Source organism: Guillardia theta, assembly GCF_000315625.1.
Source record: "Guillardia theta CCMP2712 unplaced genomic scaffold GUITHscaffold_67, whole genome shotgun sequence".
NCBI lineage: Eukaryota > Cryptophyceae > Pyrenomonadales > Geminigeraceae > Guillardia > Guillardia theta.
Window position 1 is genome coordinate 222,356 of NW_005434607.1, and position 24,774 is coordinate 247,129.

At 54.0% G+C, this 24,774-nt stretch overlaps 6 protein-coding genes across 6 annotated transcripts; 3 read left to right on the forward strand and 3 right to left on the reverse strand.

Annotated features, from left to right (window-relative positions):
* Positions 1–511: 511 nt before the first annotated feature.
* Positions 512–3,233, forward strand: GUITHDRAFT_113469 (hypothetical protein; the record flags this gene model as incomplete). The annotated part of the gene is made up of 18 exons (XM_005827362.1): positions 512–669; positions 717–783; positions 836–891; positions 939–976; positions 1,021–1,082; positions 1,129–1,192; positions 1,262–1,321; positions 1,374–1,612; positions 1,826–1,863; positions 1,910–2,118; positions 2,222–2,330; positions 2,380–2,441; positions 2,489–2,591; positions 2,636–2,712; positions 2,759–2,818; positions 2,867–2,922; positions 3,103–3,171; positions 3,219–3,233. 18 exons carry the CDS (start codon positions 512–514, stop codon positions 3,231–3,233), a joined length of 1,542 nt encoding a protein of 513 aa, XP_005827419.1.
* A 153-nt stretch (positions 3,234–3,386) lies between these two features.
* GUITHDRAFT_113470 (hypothetical protein) lies at positions 3,387–5,463 on the reverse strand (the record flags this gene model as incomplete). Its single annotated transcript, XM_005827363.1, has 13 exons — positions 3,387–3,443; positions 3,489–3,560; positions 3,613–3,705; positions 3,756–3,827; positions 3,883–3,950; positions 4,007–4,142; positions 4,187–4,246; positions 4,300–4,877; positions 4,932–4,980; positions 5,032–5,096; positions 5,149–5,251; positions 5,311–5,357; positions 5,451–5,463. The coding sequence occupies 13 exons, from the start codon at positions 5,461–5,463 to the stop codon at positions 3,387–3,389; spliced, it is 1,413 nt and encodes a 470-aa protein (XP_005827420.1).
* A 1,065-nt stretch (positions 5,464–6,528) lies between these two features.
* GUITHDRAFT_75600 (hypothetical protein) lies at positions 6,529–7,359 on the forward strand (the record flags this gene model as incomplete). Its single annotated transcript, XM_005827364.1, has 1 exon — positions 6,529–7,359. One exon carries the CDS (start codon positions 6,529–6,531, stop codon positions 7,357–7,359), a length of 831 nt encoding a protein of 276 aa, XP_005827421.1.
* Positions 7,360–12,427: 5,068 nt separating this feature from the next.
* Positions 12,428–13,846, reverse strand: GUITHDRAFT_113472 (hypothetical protein; the record flags this gene model as incomplete). The annotated part of the gene is made up of 9 exons (XM_005827365.1): positions 12,428–12,451; positions 12,501–12,572; positions 12,628–12,666; positions 12,710–12,779; positions 13,001–13,184; positions 13,237–13,337; positions 13,389–13,485; positions 13,574–13,643; positions 13,706–13,846. The coding sequence occupies 9 exons, from the start codon at positions 13,844–13,846 to the stop codon at positions 12,428–12,430; spliced, it is 798 nt and encodes a 265-aa protein (XP_005827422.1).
* Positions 13,847–22,117: 8,271 nt separating this feature from the next.
* GUITHDRAFT_57169 (hypothetical protein) lies at positions 22,118–22,441 on the forward strand (the record flags this gene model as incomplete). The annotated part of the gene is made up of 1 exon (XM_005827366.1): positions 22,118–22,441. A coding segment is annotated over one exon (324 nt), but the record flags the coding sequence as incomplete, so codon positions are not given.
* An 808-nt stretch (positions 22,442–23,249) lies between these two features.
* GUITHDRAFT_88716 (hypothetical protein) lies at positions 23,250–24,213 on the reverse strand (the record flags this gene model as incomplete). Its single annotated transcript, XM_005827367.1, has 2 exons — positions 23,422–24,213; positions 23,250–23,378 (listed from the first exon to the last, which is right to left on the reverse strand). Exons 1-2 carry the CDS (start codon positions 24,196–24,198, stop codon positions 23,250–23,252), a joined length of 906 nt encoding a protein of 301 aa, XP_005827424.1. The 5' UTR covers positions 24,199–24,213.
* Positions 24,214–24,774: the final 561 nt, after the last annotated feature.

Here is a 24,774-nt window from a genome sequence, read left to right on the forward strand (position 1 = left end):
ATTGAGGGGGTAGTGTTCATGGGTATTTTCGTATGTTGAGCTCGTGTTCCCCTTGTCCCCTCTGACATGCGAGAGTCAGTGAGCCCTTGGGCCATCCAACACTGATGAATGCGCAACATGAAGGCGGGAGAGCGATTGAGGAGGGGGGAGGAGACTTACCTCGAGTAAGGAGGAGCTGAAGGAACTAGGCGAGGACGGGAAAGGCTTCGAAAGGCACGCTGAGGAGAAAGAGGACAAGTGAGGGGTCGATAGAGGTGGAGAAAGAGGAGGAGGAGGAGGAGGAGGAGGAGGATGACGAGGATAAAGACGAAGAGGATGCATGTATATGCAGATACGTCGGGCAAGACCCCGCGGACTCTGCCAGGAGTTAGAGAAGAACAAGACGATATGACAAAGCTGGACATCGTTTGAGCTGGCAGATGTAAAAATGTTTCCGATGATGGCACCAAGATGAAGATGAATATAGAATGCAAGCGTCTAGTTGACAGATGCCTGCAGGCGAATCTCAGCCATGGCAACGAGGTACAACCAGCACGGGATCCGAGGAGGGCAGTTCACAAGAGCAAAGATTCAGCACAGCAGGGATCTGTTCAAGGAGCACGAGGCGCGCGGGAGTGTGGGGCCCGGGCTCTTGTATGCGAGCTCGACGGTAACGGAGAAGACAACCAAGTGAGTCCGACGCTTTCAGCTGCTCATGGCTGATCCGCCAGCTGCAGGACTGGCGCTCCCATCGGAACGGCAGAGAAAGTGCACCAGAGGCCCCTGTGGAAGCGGGAAGAGGAGGTAGCGGAGGACTTGGTGTTGGTGGAGGATGTTGATGAGCTCTGGATCGCAGTGCGCTGCCCAGGTGCCAGGAGCGGGCTCGTACTCACCAGGGACGAACTTGACGAGGTTGGGGAGTGAAGGAGGAGGAGACAGGGCGGCTGACTGGACTGCAGCAACGGCTTCGCTCCTAGGAGCCCCATGGCAACCATCGGTTCGGGAGCGAGAGAGTTGCGGGCCGCGGTTGACAGGAAGCAGGGAACGCGAGGAAGGGACACTCGAGGAATCTGTGGATCGAGCATGAGAAGAACGCGAGCGAGGTGACTGAACTAGCTGACCTTGGAGAGGCTTGCTGAGTATTTCAAGGTCCCTGCACCCGGGGAGTACGACAGTATGTGCTTGAGTAGTATCGCATTCAGATCCAAGACAGGTCAGTCTTTTTTCCTCCCCCCCTCCTCATAGTTGTTGGGATCTTGACCTTGATGACTTGCGGCGACAGACCTTGGCTCGTCAGTCTGCAGCCCCAACTCTTCCTCCTCCCAGCTCTTCTCCTCCAGAGGTCCAAACTTCCTTGCTCTCAGCTTGCAGGAGCTGACGGGCTGCACGAGAAGGGAGCACGCCTCGGTCAAGGAGCAGCGTCCGACATTCTCTTGCCTCCCTCCACGAGGCAGGTCGAGGCGAGCACTTGCTGATGAGCCCCAGAGTGCAGAGCATCCTCTCCTCCCCTCGCAACATCGAGAGCAAGCGGAAGAGCGTCGGGGATCGGCGGTGGACGAGCGTGAAAGAGCGGTCGGATTCCGAAGACATCCCGTCTCCTCGACACAAGGCAAGTTGCAGTGGGCGCAACAGGGTGAATGGGATGGAGGAGCTGGGAAGGTGACGAAAGATGAGAGACGGAGGGAGGTAGAGGACAGTGATGGTGTGGGAATGAGAGTCAGAAGAAGGAGAAAGAGATGCAGGAAAAGAAGGAGTGGGAGGAGGAGGAGCATAAGCATCAACAGCAGCAGCTGCAGCAGCAGGAGGCATTTATTAGGATGGATCCTCCCGCTGACAAGACATGCAGGAGTTGAATGCTGAGAACGTTCATGTCAATCGTAATCGGTCAAGGTGACTCACAACTTTGATCTTCTCGCCTGACGTCCAGCAGCCAAGTGAAGTCAAGCCCCTCCCTCTCCAGCAGGTTACCACCAGAAGCATCCAAGGAGTATCGCCAGGAGCTTGTGGAAGTCGGCAGGATTGTCCCGCAAACTTCTTCTCAGCTCAAGAAGCTCGACGTGTCATCGTCGTCCGACAGTGAGTCACCCATCCACCAGGTCTCAGAGCACGGGCTCAGTGCGTCGAAGCAGCCGAGCAGAGGTGAGAGGCGGGGAAGGGAAGGGACGGGGCGGGATGGCAAGTGTAGGATGACAGAGGGAGGGAGGGGCCTGTGCTTCATCTTTCAGCTGAGCCTTGAGACCAGGTGAGGCGAGGGAGGTCAATGCGGACAAGAGGAGGAAGTCTTGTGCGAGACAAGACGGAGGGTCGGATGCTCATTACCGTGAGGCCATGCGGCTCTTGACCCTGCATGGGTGAACAGCCGATGCCTCCCGCTGCTCCGCACGTTGACGGTCGAGGCAGGAGGAAGGAGGAGGCAGAAGAGAAGTTCAAGCAGGCGCTCGCTGCCAACCCAAGGGACACGAGTGAGTCCCATCTCACCGCCTGCTCGTTGCCGTGAGAGCTGCCGCAGGAGCCCTCAGGCAGTATGCCAGCATGCTCATCCAGTCGGAGAGGCGGGAGGAGGCGGTCGTTCACATCCGCTCCCTCCTCCAGCTTGCCTACAACCACAAGAGGTGACGTCTGCTCCTGTCCAGCTGCCGCTGACGTGGTGCCCCAGCGATGGAGGGAGCGTGAACAACACGTGGGGCACGCGGATGGTGGAGGACCTGACGGCCTGCGGCTCCCTCCTCACTTGTGAGTCACTTTGACGCTCATGTTGCCTCCTCACGCTCCTCTGCAGTGATAGGACGCGATGATTTCTCAGCTCGGGTCTACGATGCTGTGCTGGACATCAGGCCAAGTTTGCGACCACTTGCCTGCTGACTTTCTCACTCACACTGGCGCTAAGATCACACGCCTGCTCTCACCGCCTATGCTGATCTCCTCGTCATGAAGTCACTCAAGGTGAGGACGACGAGGTCCCAGAGCCGATGGCTCCCATCCTGCGCCACCACTCCCTCCTCCGCATCCTCCCGACGCTCTTCTCTTTCTACCTCTTCTCGACATGTCTTCCTTTCTCCTTGTTTGCTTTCTCATCTTTCGTGCTTTTCCGTTGCTTCTTCTCACAAAAGTTTGAAGACTCAGGGAGCGGAAGCAAAAAGTCTCAACGAGCAGGCTGTCCAGCTGTACAACAGAGCCTCGGAGATTCTCAAGGTCAGTCCTGCCTTTGTCTCCTCATCACCGTCATCTTCAAGCTGCAGGCCAAGGGCTCATGAGACAAGGGGGTATCCTCCTCCCTCCCTCCCTCCCTCCCTCCCTCCCTCCCTCCCTAAATTTCACAACGGCTTGCAACTCCCTCCTTCTCGCCATCTCGTTGGTTTTTCGACTTTTCCTCATGAGTAAATAAACAGAAAGCACGACAACAACGCTTATGCTGTCATGGTGTAGAAGGGCTTCAGCACGTATCCCCGCATGTTCGGCGAGCGCTACAGCAACATTAGCTTCCATCGCCCCTTCTACTCGCCGAATACCTTCATGACTGCCCTTCTCATCCTCAGTGGTACCTCGCTCCCCTCCATCGCCCCTCCTTCATCGTATACTTCCTGCTCATGGTCATCAGAGCTCTCAGCGCGAAAGCAGGAGGCAAGAAGCTACGTCTGGATCGACTTGCTCGTCATCTTCACTTGGCTGGAGGTACTTGACAGAGCTCTCTTTGTCTTCGCTCCTGTCGATCACCGGAGAAACATCCTACAAGCTGGTCAGCATCGATCCAACACCTCTAGCGCAAGTCGCAGGACCTCAACGATCTCGATGCCTCGCTTCTCGGGTCTTCTCTCCTCGAACGAGTCCTCCAAGTCTCCCCGACTTGGCTGGTGACAAACCGACGGTCAAACGAGGCGAACGGGGCGGAGGACGAGCACAAACCTCCTCCACTCTCTCTTCATCACTCGATGCGTCAGGAGGACCTTTGTAGTGCCTTCCTGTCTCCCGACCTGATGTCCAGCATGTGTCAACCAGCACACGACCCAACGAGAACCTGAAACCCTACCTTCTATCTTGATTACATAGTGCTTCAAGTACCGCTCCTCTTGCTGCTCCTTCTCCCTCACCGCCTTTTCTGCCTTGACCTTTGAGAACAAATGGACCAGGAACTTCGCAGCCTGCTCCTCCTCTTTCTTGGTTTTCTGTTTCATCCCAGGTCAGTCGCTGGAGACTTGCAGTATACAACCCTCACGTAATGATTCTTCTTCCTCTTCAGAGAATCCTCCATTTCCGCTTTCGCTACGGCCTTCCAGGAGCATGTCAACCTCACCCACCCTTCAACCAGAGCAAGTTCATCACCGCATCAAAGATCGCTTCCTTGGCTTCTTGCGTTGCCCTCTTCTTCGACTCTCCGCTCTCCTCTCCTTCGTCCGCCAACACCCTCTCCGCGTCATGCTCAGCTACTTTGCTCGGGACTCCGTCCTTCTCTTCGCGCCTTTCAATGTCTTCACCCGCCAGCACCTTGGGAGCCTCCAATCCAAACTTCGCAAGGGGAACACCGTATCTGTCGATCTTCCTGTGCCCGAGGACCACGGCTCCGGAATCATACCCACGAATCTTCCACTGCTTGCACTCCATGTCGTCAGCCTTGCAGGGGCCTTTCCAGTCGTACACGATGTCGCCATTGGGCCAGTAGGTCACGTTGGGGATGAACTGAGCAAGTGGGTTGTTGTAGAGAGGCTTCTTGGGCGCATACTCTCCTAACGGCGACACGGCTCCTGGGACTGCCCTGTCGTTCTTCTGAAGCGGGACCTTGAACGGCTGACGGAGGGCGTTTGCTGCTGCCTCACGGCCGCTCCGGGATGCCCACTGGGGCTCCATGAGCATCTTGGGAATGCCTACCTTCCAGTTCTTGCCATCCAAGGCCTTGGCTGATCCTGAATCGCAGCAGCCCATCAGTGTCCGTGACTCAGATGTTACCAGGGACATACCGGCAAAATCAGTGAAGGGTGAGACTTGAACGACAGTTTGCACTGCGGACTGCGAGCAGGGATCAAGGAGGAGGAGGACTAGAACGGGGTGTCGAGTTACGTTCACAGCGTCTCGAGGATCCGGCATGAATTTCATCTGATGAGATTCGAGCGTCGAGACATCTCCTGTTTTCCAAGAGCAGTCAGCAAAGTGAATCAGGAGTCAGGAATGCCGAACCTCTCTGCGTGGTCGACAGGAACACGAGGAGGGAGGCAAACAGAAGCGAGACTGTGACGAGGGTTGCGTGTCTCCACATGGTCTTCTTGGATGGCTGCGTCCACTGCAAGCACTATCAGCGGCTGATGAAGGCGTCATGGTCTAGGAGAGCTTCTAACTTACCATAGGAGGCGTCACGAGCTCAACGGAGAGGTCTGGTGCCCCTGGAGCTGAGAGAGCAAGGATCGTCAGATGTCAGGAAAGAGTATCTCCTTGAGCTCAGTGCAACCATGCTGCCGAATCCTCACTGTCACGCGACTCACCGCCAATCGCCATTGCGCTCTCCCCGTCTCTCTGCGTCTATTTCGGGCAACCCAGGCCCTATCACTGACGGACCCGCCTCGGAGAGATCACGGTCGGCAACACTTGGCTCCCGGGGTCACCCGGTGCTGCCTCAGGGCCGAGCCCGGCCTCACTCAGTGAAGTGCCCGGGCCCGGCCCGGAAATAGTTTTAAGGGCCCGGCGCCAGTGCTCACCGCCTCTTTCACTATCGCGATGGGGGAGAGATGAGGTAGGGCGGCGGGGAGGCATGGTGGATCAACAGCTGTCTCTGCCTCCTTCAAACCCAAGCCTGTGACTTGAAGACACGTTTGCGGGTGACAACTGAGGTGATTCAAGTTTTGCATCCCCTCCTGCCCCATTCAAGTTCTATCTCAGTCCAACCTGCTGTTGCCTGGAGTCAGGCTGGTCTTGAAAGGGTCTTACATTTCACTTGCACCTTCTTCAGGTTTTGAGAATCATTGCAGCGAGAGAGCAACATGATGGCGTCAAGATCTCATACCGATCGTCCTAATCGCTCTGTTGTCACTCATCCACCATCATGGGCGCCTCACATGGCCGTCGAGCTAGAGTTGCAAGGGAAAGTGAGTGCGATGCGCAAGATTGGATTGGTTTTTGAACATTGCAGAAGAAATTTGCTATGATTCGCCTAGAAGACATGTTGTTGCTTATGGTAACGAGGTGTTCTGTTGCAGGATGACGACGCTGATGTTGTAGACATGACATGCGCTGTAAAATCGATATCCTGCAATGCTTATGGAACATGCGTTGCTTGTGGATGCCAGGATGGCAAGGTATGGTCTTCTCTTGCATCCTCATTAACCTCCATCCTTTCAATCCCTACATCTGATCGTTTGAACTTCTTACCCTGAATTATCTTCAAAGGTGAGAACTATCAAGATGAATGCGATGGACTGGCAAATCGCGCTTTGCATGGCGCATCATCCTCGTCTTGCGAAGCAAGGTGAGTAAAACGAGATTATCTTTGAAAATAAGAGAGTCGTCTTGACTGCTTGTTTTTGTCAAGGTTGCTGGCTTTCCTTGCTCGAATCGGAGATTCTAATGCACATATGGAAGTTTGTTGCTTCTGATTACTTGATCATTGGTGGAAAGGCTGAATTTGAAGAGCTTTCCGGGCATTCATCGCTCGTATCTTCGGTTTCTTTCAGTCCCCTGGGCGATATGTTGGCCTCCAGTGCGATCAACAATGAGATCCGGTTGTGGAACTACACCTCAGATGAGAAGAGAAGTGAAGTCATCAAAACATCCGCTGCCCACAGTGCCATGGTCCTGGCGTTTAATAAGGATGGGAGCCTTGTTGCCTCTGGTGGGCGAGACAGGCGAATCAAATTGTGGTGCACCACAGGGAAGAATGAGATCTATGACGCTTTCGAAGGCCATGCCGGTATGATACAGGCTCTTGCGTTTTCTCCAGATGGGAGTTTGCTTGCATCAGGAAGCAGTGATTGTACAGTACGGCTGTGGAACATGCAGTCGCTAACATCTTACAGAGATCCTCTCCGTGGCCATTACAGAGGTATCCATGCAGTCGCGTTCTCTCCCGATGGTGTCCATCTTGCGGCTGGCTCTGGTGACTGCCTCATCTCTGTTTGGCAAGTGGCAACAGGAGAGCCCAAGGCTGAAGCACTGAAGGGACATCTCTCCAGTGTCTTCTGCCTTGCCTTCTCGCCTGATGGAAGATATCTGGCCAGTGGGGGTAACGATAGAATGGTGAGACTGTGGTGTTGCAGAACATGGCAGCAGGTTCAGACCTTCAGAGGTCACAGTTCAGGAGTCTCGTCCGTGGCTTTCTGCAAGGGTGGACTGATCCTGGTTTCAGGAAGTGGAGATGGAACTGTCAGGCTCTGGGATTTGAGGCAAAGGATGGGATGAAACTCCTGCAAGATGTCATTCTTCTTCGCTGTTGATCAAACCCCATCAAATCCGTGCTCAACGAGCTACTGCTTTCAACGAGTTGTTGTGTTTGGCTGTCGTTCTCTTTCAGGGAGGATTTTGCTTATTCGGACCACCCACTGCCGATATCTAGTTGCAAAGACGCCGTCGTGCTGTGACTCTACGTTTCTTACCGTCTTTGCAAAACCATGTAGAGGATAAATACATTAACTGCACAACCATGTAGAGGATAAATCTTTCCCTTTTTTTGACTGAAAAAGAAGGACAAAACGGAGAAATACATTAACAAGTAAGATGATTTCATCTCTTTGCTTGTGTCCTGCTATCAAATAACCATGTATGACGCACTATCAAATCCCTCATCATTCCTGTACCATAACTAAACTCCAGCACGAGCAAGTGCTCTGGGAAAGCGCGCAGTGGGAACACTCACGAATACATCTCATCGTAACATCGCAGTCCATTCGTCGACTTCAGCTGACCCCGCAAGACACCCTGCAATCCTTCAATTGCCGTTTTCAGTCTCCCCACCTCCTGGGCGGCATGGCGGGGAGGAGCTCTGGATACACTATGAGGTGTTAGTTCGGTTTCAAGTCGACAAGACAGGGGACATGCCCATCCTGCAAACAATTTCCGAAGGCTCGGAAAAGAGCAACGCAACAATGTGAAACGATGCGTATTGGAGGAGACGGCACTGAAAAGCCTGCCTCAGAGTTATCCAATAAGACGAGCTGCGGCATCAGCACGTGTCAATACCTGACCAGAGGACAGCAAAATTTTCGAATCCATGAAGAAACATGGGTTCTTTGAATTGAATATTCAAGTCTTAGGTTAAAGAAATATATTCAGTTTTCAAGTATCCAATTATACCTCGGAATTTCAACAATTCATACTCCTCTGTCAAAATAGAAATATGGTTGAAATCAAAACCGCTGTCTTTGCAATAGTTCCCTTATTGCGAGGGAGTCCTGATGCCCAAATCTATCTCTATCTGTAGCTTCTGAGGCCAGCGCTGAACTCACTATTGCCCTCTCAGTTAGCTCCTCGAAAGGAAGGGCGGGAAGGTGCAAAGGAGACAAAGTTTGGAGGGCAACAATACCAAACGATCCATTATTGAAGGTCAAAAAGATGAAAACACAACGATTACGATTGTTGCCCCCGAACCTTTGCCTCCTTAGCTCCTGCGATTCTTCTGTCATGGCACCCTGTATTTCCTAAAGAAGCAACGATTGGCATTGTTGTGCACTCACCTGTGCCTCCTTAGCTCCTTACAACGTCATGTTCCTCCGTTGCTGACTGAATCTATTGAAGATATCTGTCAGCAGGTCAGCGTGCTGACACTCGGCTGATGCAAGAAGGAGCAAAGAAGGCGAACATTCGGGGGCAACAATGAGAATCGTTAGGGTTTCATCTCTGTGCTGACCTAACAAGATTTCACTGGAGCAAAGAAGACAAAGGTTCGGGGGCAACAATCCCAACCGTCAAGATAAAACAAAACCTTTGGGATTGTTGCCCGTCTACCTTTGTCTTCTTAACTCCTGGTGTCCTCTGGCCGATAATTAACTGACGTCAGCAGATAGTCTCGTGTAAGCCTAGCAAAAATGCAACATGAAGTGTTTGGGATTGTTGCCCGTCTACCTTTGTCTTCTTAGCTCCTGCTCCCTTCCCTGTACCTTTGACGGTTTGGTCAGCGAAAATGGAGCATGACATTCTAAAACCCAATAACAAACGACGTTTGGGATTGTTGCGCGTCTACCTTTGTCTTCTTAGCTCCTTAAAATGTCATGTTCCTCATTGCAATATGCAGAAATAGAACCGTTGGGATTGTTGCGCGTCTACCTCTGCCTTCTTAGCTCCTTACTATGTCATGTTCCCTCGCTGCTGACAAACCGATTCTCGATATCTTTGAGGAGATAGGGTTCTGTAAGCCTAGTTTCATATTTTCAAACAACGCTTGAGATTGTTGCCCATCTACCTCTGCCTTCTTAACTCCTTGTAATGTCATGTTCCACACAAGTTGAAGAAGGATACGCAACGGTTGGGATTGTTGCGCGTCTACCTCTGCCTCCTTAGCTCCTTGTGATGTCATGGTCCCGATTCCTGTATGGCAGGCCCTGGAAAAACTCGAAACGGTTGGGATTGTTGCGCGACTACTTCTGACTTCTTAGCTCCTTGCGTTGTCATGGTCCTCTTCCCCTATGTCATCATCGCAGGAGCAAGAGGCAAGTTTCGGGGGCAACAATTTGAAACGTTGCATGCACGGTATGGACCGGGCCTCAGTAGCACGCCGGGCCCGGTCAGTCCAATCGGAATAAACATAACCTTACTAGTTATGGCTTTACTCAAAGTTAAGCCTAGTACGCCAAAACCCCGGTGACCTTCTTTACTCAAAGTTAAGTTAAAAAGCAGTACGAGGACAATCAGGAGAGTCGAGGAGGCTTGACCCTGACACTGTCGCACAGGCCAAACGGCGAGAAGAGAAAAGACAGCGAGAACCAAACCCAATCCTGCCGAACTTCCGAATGCTGTCCCCCAAACTTAACTGACCACTCGTGACTTCCCCTTTACTCGTGACTACTGATTGTGATCCGCCGCATCTGGCTTATCCTTAGCTCAAAGGATCAGTCATAGAATCACTGGCAGTCATACTAGAATCTGCCGCGCCAGCCAGTGCCGCAGTCCGTCCGATCATGCTGCGGCACTCCAAGTTCCATCACGGGAAGTTCCGATCACCGATCATATAGCCGCTATGCCGGGTCCCCGGTCTGATCGGATCAAGACGTGGGAGAGTTGCAAGTCTCTCACAGCCTACATTCGTCAGGACTGAGACAGAGTCACTGGCAAGCCGGAAAGTGAAGGGAACTTACTCATGATGGAGGGGTCGGAGATTCCATTATCCCAGTCGGAGCCAGAGGCCGATTGACGATGACCGTAACGAGGGCAAAGAGGGCATAGAGGAGGATTGACATGGTGGGTGGCCTGCGCCGCCCAAAATGCCGCAGACTGGAGGTACGAAGCAGGCCGCGCCGGACCGAGCTCCCTCGTCCGCCCATTAGACCGTGTTTTTTTACTGTAAGGTAGTGAATGATTGTTCTCAATCACTGTAGCATCACGGCTTCCTTCCCGAAAGTGCTGATTCCGGAGCAGGGAGCTGAGCAGCAACTGCCGCCCTCAGGCCTGCCATAATGCTCCTCCAAAACAAGAAGCGGTCTCTCTTAAACGGCTTTCTTCTCATCAGCAAATAACCACATTGATGCATTGAGCGGGGGGAGCAGAGTACATTTTAGCATGGGATCCAAACAACTGAGATCTCACATTCGGAAGATCCTTTTTGATTCATGTCAACCCAAGGCTGATCAAGGTCAGTGTGTCTCTCGGCCTCTCGAGATGCCTCACTGGATCATCCGACTTGTGACCGCATCCAATCCTGAATCTCCTACTGTCTCAAGCTTCCTCGTCCCCAGTGAAGTTCGCCATGTTCGCAGATGCCGTTCGCTATGCCCGGCTGCCTGCGGGCATGGTGCTTGAAGAGTCTCATCAGATCTTTTACTCAACCAGACAGCTGTAAAGAGAGGACGGTTCGGATTGTTGCTGTCTCAACGAAGTAACCTATTGTCCTACTCCCACCGGTGGATACATAGAGTCCTATCTCTAGTACCGCTGCCACTGGTAATATATTTTAAACTTTACTTAATGCAATTCTGTACCCTATTTTCGCTGATTCTAGTACTTCCTCTACTTTTAGGGCCGAGACTAACGTCCGTTAGCGTATCGCGAAAATATTGCGAACGCAACGAAACGTTTTAGAAATATTGTAAAACGTTTATAACTATTATACAATTTCCAAACGGTGTGTAAATTTGAAATAAGTGGGTTTATATATCTACAATGTCATTTATTAAATGTAAGCAGGCCTTGATCATCGTGTGGTAAAGCTGTGTTGTAATAAAGAGAATCGCGAACGACGTTCGCGATTCTCCGTATCCATGAGATTAAAACTGCTTTTTAATGTATTTGAATTTGTACCAAAAAAATATAGGTCAAAACAGGATGACGAAATGGTTTGAAACGTTGTTGAAGGAAAATGTTTCCAAAATGGAATTGTTCGTGTCAGGTTGATATATATCGAAGCAATGCTTGTTTGACAGGGAAAGGGATATCTATTAATTACCCGCCCCCTTTGGAAAGAAAAGCAACGGTTCGCATTGTTGTGGGTGATGCTTTTGTAATTAATTTTCTAAAGATGTTTGCACTGGAAATTTTTTGGTTCACGACGATCAAGGAAGGGCGAAAAATTCCACTCAAATTTGAAATTTTTCGGAACAATGCTTTGCATCTCCAAAGTGTTGGTCCCTAAACGCGTTCTATTTTGATACAGAAATCGTCCAAATGTTTCAAATCGCGCAAGCACACCCGAGAAAACTTTGAGGTTCGACAAATGAAGAATCAAACGTTCAGGTTGAAATTTCAAATACAAATGTATATTTTCCTGGATTTCACAGATATTTTCGGAGAGAAAAACAAAAACTGCAAGGGTGCATTCCCATGTTTTTTGTAAAGTTAATTTCCACAGCAGCAACAATGCTGAACGTCGCGAGATTGAAGCTGAGGCGGGCATGAAAACAAATGCAATCCAAGTAGGGGGTCATCCGACTAAGTTTTAAGGTGACATATTGAGGGTAGGGGTAGTGAACGGGCCCGTCAAGAGAGAACGCTTCGAATTGTTGCGGGTGTTCGAGCGGGCAACTCCTTGCAAGGGGAGTGAGAGTGCATCGTTTCGGATTGTTGCTCCTGATGAAATCAACTTCAGTGAAATCACTTTCTTCTCTACTTCGATCCTCCTATCTTGTACCACTCCTGCGTTCCTCCTTCACTCCTCCTCCGCTTCTTCTTTCTCCTCCTTCTTTCCTTCTTCACTCCTCCTGCGTTCCTTGTCCGCCCCTTCTTATTCCCTCGTTCGTTTCTCTTTCGCTCCCATTGAAATCTTTACTTTTCTCTGCTGTTTGTACACGTTCCTACCACTTAATCTTTCATCCTAGCTCGACCCTCAGTGCAGCAGATCTGAAATCTCCTGCTCTCAAGGTCAGCAATGACATGAGCTTGTCCTACCCCCCCATCACCTCCTGCAGGTTGTGCCTGCGCATGAAGGGCGTGGTCAACAAGCTTCCTAGCTGTGACAAGTTCGCAGTGATCTGTCAGGGATCAATTGCGTCAGGAGGAGGAGCTTGCTGAGAGCAAGGAGTTTACCTGATCTAGCTGGGTCAAGCTCCCAAACAACCCCCACACCTGCGCACTGTCATCTTCAACCGCTACATAGCATCGATCCCACGTTGGTTGCGACTGCCTCCTTGCCCCCGCGTCCTGTCCGTTGGTCTTCCTGCGATGTTTCCACCGCTTCGCTGGACAGGGAAGTCAGACAGTGAGATGAAGGTACATGATAGCAAGTGATGGTGGTAATGATGGTAGCCAAAAACGAGGTGGATGAGGATGAGGATGAGGAGGAGAAGGAGAAGGAGGAGGAGGAGGGTAGAGGAGGAGGAGGAGGAGGAGGAGGAGGAGATCAGCTGATGAGCTTCAGGAGGGCGACGAGATGGAGGGGTTAGGGAAGAGAGGTCATTACCTTGCCTTCCGCTTCATCCCCGCAGTTTGATAGCGATTGGCGTCCAGATTCTCTTCCACGTGATCCTCCTCCGACATGTACCGAGCGGTCGCATGCCGCACAGACCGCGCGACATTCTCCATGCCCTCCCGCTCGCTCAGGATCATCCGTGACAGCTCATGGAACATCTCCATCTTCTCCGTTCCTGCGGGGCATACGCGTCAAGGGATTGCCATGGCTGACCCGATCCAGCGCACCGAGAATGTCGATGCTTCCTTGAGCCTCGTCGTCCTCCTCGTCGAAGGATAGAGACTTGATCACCCCCTCCTCCCCCTCCTCCTCCAAGTTGCTATCTATCCTGAAGTTTGCAGGGGAAGCACTTCGAACGAGAGAATTCCGTCCCTGCGACCGTGACGCCCTCCTGCTCATCCTCTCTTCCTCCACGTCCGTGTCAAGAGTCCATGCCTGCGACAAGCGAGGGAAGCGCGCTCCAGCAAACTGCAAAGCTGCACAGCATCATCAGTTCAGGAAGGGAGGAGGAGGAGGAGGGAGAAGACGAGCATAGTATAGGAGGAAGGACGACAGCAGCCTTACTGTGATGAGAGACAACAGGGATCATCAGCTCGCATTCTCGAAGTTCTGCGATCCTTGCAAGCAGGACATCCTGGTCGCCGTCAGCGTCTCTTTCTCCTCCTCCTCCTCCTCCTCCTCCTCCTCCTCTGTTACCTGCAGCGCTTGCCATGCTGTTCGACGCCAGCACCGCATGTCGGCGCCCTTGGCTGCGTTGAAGGAGGCGTTCAAGTTGACCAGCAGCGGAGGAGCAGGCCCCCCCTTGCGCTTTGCCTCGATTTTACTCTCAGTGTGCATTTTCAGGAGCTTGATGCAGGAATCCTTGACTAGCTGGAGCTGGAGGATAGAGAAGGAGAGGTCAACGACTTGTCCTCAGAACTTCTGTCACTCACTGTGCTAGAGTCGTCCTTCCCGTCCTCTCCCCCTGGGAGGAGCTGCTCTAGCAGATCTCTTGCAGGCTTGCCGGTGAATTTGATCCTCTCCTTGACCCCCTGCCACCTGACATGCGATCGATCCGAGACAGCTGGAGGAGGGTCAGCAAGACACCAGCGAGACTCTGAGAGCAAGGGGGACGGTCGAACTTTGCCCATGTGAGGAACAGAGCAGAAATTGAAACAGTCTGCAAGCAAGCAGGACAGAGAGAGGGAAGGAAGGCGGGGGAAGGGACTAAGTACGGATGGATGGAGGGATGGAGGGATGGAGGGATGGAGGGCAATTGGCGATCAAAAGCAAACGAACCTCTCTCAACCTCCTCAACGATCGCCAGGGTCCGATCGCAAGCAGCGACAAAAACTTGGAGGAGGCCGACTCGTATGCTGGGGAGGAGGATGAGTTTGAGCTTGTCGCACGGGGATTCACCTTCTCATCCTCATGCTCTCCACTTGTATGTTGCTTGTTGCAGACAACCAGAGAGAAAGGAGAACGTCCGCCACCTCCTGGCGGCAGAGGAGGAGAGGACGAGGAAGGGATCCGAGTAGCCAGCCCTTGGCGGTGGGCAACGCAGGGGAGCAGCTGCTCCCGTCCTCGTCGAAGTGCCGGCAGAGGCCGAGTAGGAAGTCGTGAGATACGGTGACGGAGACGTTGCGGAGGGAGAGGAGAAGAGCACATCCAGCCTCGCACACTTCTGCAGAGCTCATGCAGAAGAAACGGACCAGGAGCCGGTGCTCCACGGAAGACAACACGCGACTGAGGAGCGAGCGGAGGCGGCGGTGAAGCTCCTCCTCGCCTCCGGCAAGCCGAATCAGCTGCGAGAAAGTCAGCAGAGGGCGAGAAGGCTGAGGAGGAGAAGGAAGAAAGGAAGAAGGAGAAGGGGACGAGCATGTAGGGGAAGGGGGGCAGAGATTGAGTACAGGAGGAAATGGGGTAAGACGGAACCTGTGCTGAGGCAGGAACCAACACCGCAAGAGGTACCAGCATGCGTTCAGCAGTATCTGCAAAGCGCGTGAGATGAAATGAGATCAGACAGCGGGAGGCGGGGAGGTAGAGGAAGACAAGATAGAAGAGGACCAGTAATGTGCTTCTCGATGGTGCTCCTCGCCGCCTCCATCTCCTCTCCTGCCTCCTTGCAAGCCTGAAAACGAGCAAGTAACTTCAGGAAGCAAAGGAAGCAGCTACATGCCTTCTCCACAGACTCTCCGAGCATTGGGCCCAGCAAGAGCGTCGCAGCTGCGGGAGCTTCTCTCCTCCCTCCTCCTGCCTTCCCCATCTTGTCCTTCCCTGGCGGCTTGTGCGCGAGGGAGAAGGAATGCAGACTCGAGATGTGAACTTGATGAAGCGCATGAGCATGAGATCTCGATTGCACTCCCTGCTTCCAATCCTCCTCTCCCTCCTCCTCTTGCTCTTCCTCGCCCCCTCTCTCCTCCGCAATCCACTCAGGCCCGTCTTCATCCTCTGCGGCCCCGTGGCGACGATGATCGTGTAGCTGAAGGCACGGCAGTTATGCAGGGCAGAGGAGGCGAGGAGTCGAGACAAGGGAGAAGTCAGGCAGCACAAGCTTACCTTGAGCACTAGGTCTCCTCTGATCCAAACCCGCTCCTCCTGCTTCTCCTCCTCAACATTGGGGGGTTGAAACAGGGAGGAGGCAGACGCCTCGTTGATCTCGTGCTCCCTGCTCCTGTTCTTCCTCCATAGCCACTCGTCCATTGCCCGACACAGCAAAGCGCGGAATTCACGAGGGTCCCTCCTCCGTGAGGAGGGGGGGGAGACGAAGAGGAGAGAGGATCGGAGGCTCGTGGGCAGCACGACCTGAGCCCCCTTGACTAGTACCTTCCTCCTCCTCCCTTCGTTCAGCGACATCGCTTCGTCCATATGTACTTGCAGCTGAATTTCCCCCTCGCTGCCTCCTCCTGCCCCTGCCCCTGGTACGAGGACGCTGCCGGCAAGGTGTACTTGCGGGAACTTCGATAGAAGGAGATGCCCGACATGAGCATTGCTAGCTGAAACATGGAACGTGCAGTTGATGAGGGAGGAGGAGGAGGAGGAGGAGGAGGAGGAGGAGGAGGAGGAGGAGGAGGTCCTGATAATGACCAAACTATCCTCCTCCTGTTTGAGCATCTTCGACAAGCCCCCCCTCGTGACGTGGCAGAGCATCTCCGCCGTTTTCTCCTCCTGCCCAGCTGGGATCGAGCTGGGATCAAACAGCTCCAGCAGCACATCTAGCTGGACGTAGGCTGCCCTCTGAAACGTCTCCGAAGTGAAGGAAGTTGAAGTCAACCTGAGCATGAGGGATGAGTGTGAAAAGGAGAGAGAGAGAGGGAGAGAGAGGAGAGGAGAGGAAGGGGTTGATGTGAGAGGGAGGAGGGAGGGAGGAAGGGAGGAAAGGGGGGAGAGAGGGAAGGAGCGAGGAGGGGAGGGAGCGAGGGAGGGAGGAGCAGAGAAAGAGAGCAACACGAAGCAGGGGAGAGGATCGACGGGAGGAACAGCAGGGACAGTCGTAGCAGGAGTGAAGGGAGGAGCAAGGGAGGGAAGGAGGACGAGGCTGATCACATGCTTCTCTTGGCCGCGAGCTCCATCCTTGAGATCGCCTGCTCTTTGACATTCCGCGACTGCAGGAACCTGATGGTGTCTTCGGAGAGGGAAGGGAAGGAGGCGTTGTAGGATCCAACGCCCCAGTCCTGCAGCTCCTTCTCGTCTCCCCCCAGCAGCGGGTTCATCTTCCTCCTCTTCAGCCTCTCTGCCTTGAACGCAAACTCGTCGTTGACCTCCTTCACTCTGCAGCAGCAGTCACTCGGAGTCGCTCTCCTCCTCGTGCTCTTCTTGTTCCTCCCCTTCTCCTCAATCTTCGTCCTCGTCCTCGTCCTCTCCCTTGTCCTCTCCCTCCTTCGTCGTCGTACCTCTGTGAGATCTGAGCAAACAAAGCTCTGCATGACTCAAGGTGGGCGGTCAACGCCGCCTTCATCTGCTCCGCCTTCTTCTTCCCCTCCTCCCCGTCTCGTGCACGGGGCTCGTAGAGATCTCCCCTCCTCTCCTCCTTAAGACGCTGCAGAGATCGCAGGGACTCCGCGGAGAGGCCGAGGAGCTCCTCGACCCTCCTGATCTCCATCTCCACCTCCGCCATTACCGACGAGCATTTCTCTCTTACCTGCCCCCGCAAGCTTCTTGTCAGCACTTGCTTGCACAACAAGTGTACGAGCTGTCTTCGAGCTCCTCTCCTCTCTGCTTCCCTCTTGCTTCTCTCTCCTCCGTACCTCCCCTCCCCTCCTCTCTCTCTGCATTCCTCTTGTTCCCCTCTCCTCTTTCTCACCACATAGAGCGAAGGGAGTTGTAGTGAATGCAAGTCACTTGTTGTCTTCTCAACTTCCTTGAGAGTCCTTGCCGTCTTCTCCTCAACCTCCTGCCTTGCTGTTACCCTCTTGCCACCACCACCACCTCCTCCTCCTCCTCTCTTTCCTCCCCCCCCCAACCCCTTTCCCCCTCCTACCTTGACAGCAGACAGGCCCTTCTTCACCGATTCATTCAGCTGCTGGAAACGGGAGAGGATCGCGTTCAAGTGCTCCTCCTCCATCTTCTTCAACGTGGCCTCGAACATGGTCACCTGGACTCATCGCTCAGGGGTGAACGACTCGAAGTCTCGACTTACCTCCCTCCTCCTGCCCGTAACGATGTCCTCTATCCTCGCTATGCTGTTCTTCATCCAGCTTCTGATGCTCTCGAGCAGGTCCACGTTGGTCGAGATCCCCGACATGTCAAGTTTCTGAAGGACAGTTAGGCTACGATATGAGAGCAGGAGGACGGGGCTACACCAAGAGGAGGGAGGGGAAGAGGAGGAAAGAGGAAGGAGGAAGGAGGATAGGGAAAGAGAGAGAGATGAGGATAAGGCGAGGCTGGGGGGACGGAGGAGTGGGGGTCAAGGAGGATGGAAAGGAGTTGGAGGCGTGAAGAAAGAAGGGAGGGGCATGGACTTGGAGGTGGGCAGGGAGGTGGGCAGGGAGGTCTGGTGAGGAGCACAGAGAAAAGGGAACAGGAGGTCTACAAGAGGCGGAGCAGGGCAAGGAGGAGCGAGAGCAGGAGCAAGAGCAAGAGGGCTGAGAGCGGGACCAACCTGGGCCTCGTCGAGGAGGTTGGTGGTGTTGGAGATGCAGTGCAGCCTCTCGCTCGTCATCTTGTGATATTCCTTCTCGCTCAGCTGCTGCTTCCCCTCTATCACTGTGCACTTTGAGTTCTCCTGCCATCCAGCAGGTCCAAATCAGTTCTAAGCTCCAATATTCCCTCTTTGTTACACCCCCCCAACTCGCTACCCCCCCCCCCCCCCCCCCCCACCTCCTCCTTTCCGCCTTCTCCCTTCTGCTCCTAACCCTCCCCAACCATTCCCACCATATCCTTGCTTCCCTCCCCTTCATACAAGTACTTGCATACCAGCTCAACTTTTTGCAGGATGCCTTTCATAGTCGACTCGATGCTCCGCAGTTTCGCTTCATCCTGCTTCTCTTGCGCCTTTCTCCTCGCCTCCTCCTCTTGCCTCTGCCTCTCCAACAACTCGGCCTTGCGCTTCTCCTCTTCCTCTCTCTTCCTCGCTTCCTCCGCCCTCCTCTTCTCCTCCTCCGACGGTACAACCTGCCCAGGGTCAAACACCTCCTTTCAACCTCCGACGCCTCTGCCATCACCTGAGGCGGCGGAGCCGGAGCAGGACGAGGGGACTGAGCAACGGGCTCGACAGGTCGGGGACTAAAGGATGAAAGTAAGGAGGACAAGCCAGCCTTCTCCAGCTGACGAGCAGAAGCAAAGGATGTGCCCGTGTCCTTGCCGATGGATACAGGGGGCTCTAGAGCAGCCTTCGTGGGCAGTTGAGCAGGAGATGGCTTCAACACTTGGGGAGGAGGAGCGACTTTCTGCTGCTGCTGGCTGCTCAACGGAGCGAAGTCGGAGGGGGATGCGATCGCATCCCCCACCACCTCGCCAGGCACGGCAGGCATCTTCTTGGTGATGAAGGAAACCTGAGCAGATGCGCATCAGGGAATGAGCCGTTGGAGGAGAGACGATGGCGAGGCCAAGGGATAGGACATGGATGACGAAGGGAAGAGGTAGTAATGAGCTGGAGGAGGAAGGAGCAGAAGGATCAGGGAAGGAGCAGGAGCAGGAGCAGGAGCAGGAGCAGGAGCAGGAGCAGGAGCAGGAGGAACAGGGATGCTAAGAAACGAAAGATGGGCGGGGGGAGGGGGTAGAGAACAGGGGAATGGAACTATAGAGGCAGACCTTCTGGACGTCACAGAAATCGAGATCGGAGCTGAGCTTTGCCCGGTGGAACTGCACTGCCCCATCCTTCACCTCCATCCCCTTGCTCGTCAGGAAGGCCTCGGCAGCAGCGTCGTCCTCGAAGCCAAGCCTCCCCTTCAGCCCCTCCACCCTCTCAGCCGCCTCGTTCCTCGCCGCCCTGCTGCAGATGATGGCGTCCAGCGCTCGGATCCTCATGGTGGGGAAGTACTGGTGGAGGAGGGCGAGGAGGAGGTAGGGAACCCGATCCCCTCTCGCCAAGCGGAAGAAGCGAACGTAGTTGCCGTCCTCGATGCAGGCAGCGAGGTCGACGGCAAGGCAGACGAGAGGATGGGAGCGGAGGGGCCGGTCGAGGGAGTGGTACATCTCCTGGATGGACGACTGGTAGTTCTCCCGCATGGCGAGGACGAGAATGTAGTAGGAGGTAAACTCGGCCTCCGCAGGCGGCCGCATGTTCCTGCTGCGCATCTCCGGGTAGACGTCCTTGACGAGCTTGCATAGGTTCTTGTAGATGTAGTCCTCGTGCGAGCCCATGCTCGTTCCTCCTTGGGAGCAGCGGGAGAATCCGATGCTCTCCTTCTTGCCCATCTGATCCACGAGTGAGGGAGGGAGCGAAGAGGAAGCGAAGGGGGGGGGAGGGTGAAGGAGGAGGAATTGGTAATCGAAAAAAGGAGGAAAGAGAAGTAGAGGAGGAAGCAAAATATGAGGAACAAGTGGAGCAGAGAAATAAGAGGAGGAGCAGGAAGAAGCGTTCAAACATCCACCTGGTTTGTTATTCCGTGGGTCTTGAGTCTCTCTGCTGCCCAATCTTTCCCCCTCGCCATCTCCACGCACATGTCTTCGGCAAGCCGGTAGTGTGCATCTAGCGCTATGCGCAGGACTCGCTCGAAGACGCTGGCGATGGCGGGGGAGGGAGGGTAGTGGTCATGCAGGAAAGCCATATCGGAGCTGATGGCCTTGATGACGTCATGGAGGACCTTGTAGACACCGACGTATCCCCCGGGACATCGCTCCATCATCTCTCGCTTCATCCACAGCCTCCTGCAGTGATCAATGGTGTCGTGCATGGCCTGAAGCGTCCTCATGTCGCTTCCAGCGTGCGCAGCTCCCGCTCCTCCTCGGTGAAACTCGTAGCGGCAGACGACGAGGGCAGGCCAGGAGGGCTCGAGAGTTTCGCTGTCTCGCTCCATCACCGAGAAGGCAAAGTTCCCACGAGAACGCCGATCGTCGAACTCCTTCTTGGAGCACATGTAGGGGCACGTGGGAGCCTTGCTCTCGCTGGCTCCTCCTCCTCCTCCTCCTCCTCCTCCTCCTCCTCCTCCTCCTCCTCCCTCTGGCTCCCCCGCCGCCCAGGATGGGTCGACCATCTCGTCTTGCGCTACTGCAACAACTTGCTTCTGTACCGTAGGAGGGGGGAGAATGGAGGGAGACGTGATGTCGACTTTTGAGTGAGCCATGTCTTCTTCATACGCCTTCGCTTCAGCCGCCATTCTCTCCTCCAGCTCCTTGGCTGCTTGCTGCTGCTCAGCACGTCTGCATGCTCTGCACTTGAAGGGACCGTCCTGATGGCCAAAGTCGCTCGCCTCTACCCGCTTGCACCTGGAGCATGTCTTCATGTAGTCTTCCTCTTTCTCCTCTCCCCCTCCCTCGAGGATCTCAATCTTCTCTTGCGATCCCCTTCCCTTCTTCATGGGAACTTCGGGGGCTGCTGCGGGCTGCTCTTTTGCAACCGTCATCTTTGCCCTCGTCGATCTTGACTGCAGCCCTTGTGACATCAACGTCTCCTTGACTGTCATCTCAAATGTCACGCGTCGAGCAAGAAGCTGCGTTGATCGCATACCAGGATCATTGCCTTCTTGCTTTGCCTTATTCTGTAAGAAAAAATACAGATGGAAGGAAGAAACAGCGGGGGAGACGGGAGAAGTAAGGAAGGGAAAACACAAGAGAAAGGGAAAACTGCAGATTCAGGGTCGAACAACTCGCTAGACACAAAATCTCACAGGTTGCTTTGTCACTTGCTGACTCTTCTTTGCTTCCAACTTCGCTCTCCCGCAAGCTGTACGGGCATACTCGTCTGCCAAAGATTTCTTGTCCTCACCCTTGGCCGTGATCCCGTACATCTCCTCCAACGTGTAGTAGATGTCATCCTTGAACACAATCGTCATCTCTTTCCACGAGTCCCTTCAACATGCTACCTCAGATATGTTCTGATCTCGCATGATCGCTTTCGCCAGCCCTCCCACATTTGTCATCAGCAGGTCGTACTGCATCAAACGAGCATCAGACCATATCCTCCTCCTCGCCCTCCCACTCACTTGAGTCAGGGGGCAGAAACGAAATTGACACTCCTCCTGCTCCTCCTCCTGCGGTGGGTTGCCGCCTGACTCCAGCGGGTCTTCGTATCCTTGCGCTGCTACGAATTTGGTCGTGGGGGGGAGGCGAGGAGGAGCAGCCTTCACTTCCCTGCTGAGCGATCAAAAACAAAATTCTGTTACAAGACAGCAGCACATGCGGGATTCTTGGATCGGCTGCTCCTTCGGCCCTTGCTCCACCCTTGCAGCATCGTTGGGCTTTACGGCAGCCTTCCTAAATGTCTTGTCTGCCATGGCCAACAATCAGCGGGTCCTAGCGGCATGTCCACCACTCACTCTTGAACTTGGTAGCCCCTGCGCTTGCAGTGCCAAGTCCATTCCCAGCATTGCTAGAGTCATCTGTGCAGTACTCACACACCAGCTCATCTGGCTCAAACAAAGAAATACCACTGCCAGAGTGTGCAGATCTCTTGGTAACCAACCCACTTCCTGTATTCCCAAACGCGCTTCCTGTATTCCCAAACGCGCTACTAGCGTTCCCGAAAGCGCTTCCTGTGTTGCCAAACGCGCTTCCTGTATTCCCAAACGCGCTTCCTGTGTTGCCAAACGCGCTTCCTGTATTCCCAAACGCGCTACTAGCGTTGCCGAAAGCGCTTCCTGTGTTGCCAAACGCGCTTCCTGTATTCCCAAACGCGCTTCCTGTGTTGCCAAACGCGCTTCCTGTATTCCCAAACGCGCTTCCTGTGTTGCCAAACGCGCTTCCTGTGTTCCCAAACGCGCTTCCTGTGTTGCCAAACGCGCTTCCTGTATTCCCAAACGCGCTTCCTGTGTTCCCGAAAGCGCTTCCTGTGTTGCCAAACGCGCTTCCTGTGCTGCCAAACGCACTTCCTGTGTTGCCAAACGCGCTACTAGCGTTCCCGAAAGCGCTTCCTGTGTTGCCGAACATGGACATCGCTTGATTGTGCTTTGACTCGAATCTAGTCTCTCTGGCAGAGTTTCAATGGTCCTCAACCTCTCCTTGCATTGCCTCTTTCCTCCCCTCCCCTCCCCTCCCCTCCCCTCCTACTCCACTTCATCTGCCTGCCCATCGACCATCGCCTCGCTCGAACCCCTCATCCCCGCTCAGATCCATCGCTCGGATTGAGTGGTCTGCCTGAAATGGCGGACTCCGTACTGAACTGGAACGCACACTGCCCGGGGCCCAAGTGAACAGGGTTCCGAAGTTCCGAAGTTCGACGCCGGTCACCGGCGGAGCCTCCCAGGGCCTGGGAGGTTCAGCTGGGAGGCTCAGCGGCTACCGTCAGCGTACCCCCAGGCGGCCCTGAGGCTCCCGGCACTGAGAGTCGACTCGGTTTTGAATGGACGTACGGCGTTTCAAAGTGTATTCTTGTGTGACGCAGCAATTTTTCGAGGCAAAAAGAATAGGCAAACAAGGAAACTTAATGATACAGACTCTCCAGTTCGACGTAGAGAGAACTTTGTCAATCAGCGGGTGTCGGAGCGGCCGCCCCTTACATGATGTTGTCGGCATTGTCTTCAAAGGTTTTCTCAATGGCGGCCCATGCGGCTGCACCTCCCTGCGAGCGAGGTCAGAACGCTATCATACAAGGGTCGAGCCACAGAGAGACATACCGGCAGCGCGCACATCGACCCAGCAATGATCTGAATCAGACGTTCATTCAGCCCCTTGGTTTTCTGATTCGGTTTGAGTAAGAACCAGGAAACACTTCATAGGGCGTTACCTCTTGCAGACCAGTCGTGTCCACACTGCTGCACAAGCACGCAGCAATGATCAAGGAGCCTCCCACCTACGTCAAGTCAGAGCCATCCTAGTCCTTGCCGAGCACGTACCCATGTATTCATTCCTATGGCTTCACCCAGAACCGCATGCGCAAATGCAGCTCCCCAGATCGGTTCTGTTGAGTAGAGGACTGTAGTTTCCGTGGAGGAGAGCACTCCAAGAGAAGTTGTTTGAAGGAGGACTGTGAGGGCAGTGGTGATCAACCCGGTCCACACCACTGATACCGCCACCGGCATTTGCGACAGAGACTCAGTCACAGTCGCGACGTCCGGTAGTCCACCATTGTCCACCAACGCCCAGATGAGCCCTGTCAGCCACACGACAACCAGCTGAATCGCCGTGAGCTGCGGCCCCTTGCCGGGAAAGTTTCGCATCACTTTTTCAATCTTCCAGAATCCCATACCAAAGCCAATGGGTTGAGCAAGAGCCCACAGATCACCGATGCTCGGCTGCGATGTCCCTCCAATCTCGAGAACTCCAACACCGAAAACTGCCAAAGCCGCTGCAATCCACGACTTCGCCTTCACGGTTTCCCCCGCAAACAGGTCAAGGAGAGGACAGATCACAACTGCAAGTGAGCACAGAAATGCAGCAGTGGATGCGTCTGCTCCTGTGTTCAGTCCAATGCCCTGAACTACATATCCCATTGCAACCCACAAACCAATCTCCACACCAGGCTTGATCATGTCTCTGGGTACTGTCTTGAGGAAGGGACTGAGTGCTGCAAGGGCAAGGGTGAAACGAAGGATGGCAGCTACTGAAGGGTCCAAGGCCTCTTGCATTATCTTGATACTCCCGAAATTCGTTCCATAGAGTGCTGCAACCATGAGCAAGATCAACCTGGTTCTCTGTAACGTCCCCTCGTCAACTTTAACCCCGTTTTCTGACGATCCTGCGACCTACAAACGTAGTCAGGCTGCAGTGACCAGGAGTTGAATGTCCTGCAGAGCTTACATTGTCTCCCATTTCGCTCTTCTCCAACACAGGTGCCTCTGTAGATGTCTGTTGCTGCATACGCACTGCACTGACCCTTGAGACCCTTGCGGGGGATCCGATCGAACGGGCAACCTTGGAACAATGATCAGCAAAGCACAAACACAAGGCAAGGCATTTTCGGTGCAGGAACAGAGCTCAAACATGGTTTGCTGGAACAAGAGAGACACGTGGGAACCAGAGAGAGAGATGGTGCGTCTCGTATATTCTGTACCTTGCTCGGACGCAGAGTCGCTGCTGGTCGCAATTGCATGGCAGATTTCGCCCATGGCATTTGGGGAGCCGAAGTAAGAAGTATATTCATGGCGCTTGTCAAGGTTTCAACAGTTGGAAGACGCAACATAGAGAATAAACGCAAACAACATCTGACAGCAGTGAAACACATGGGGAAATCGAACTGACCTGAGGCC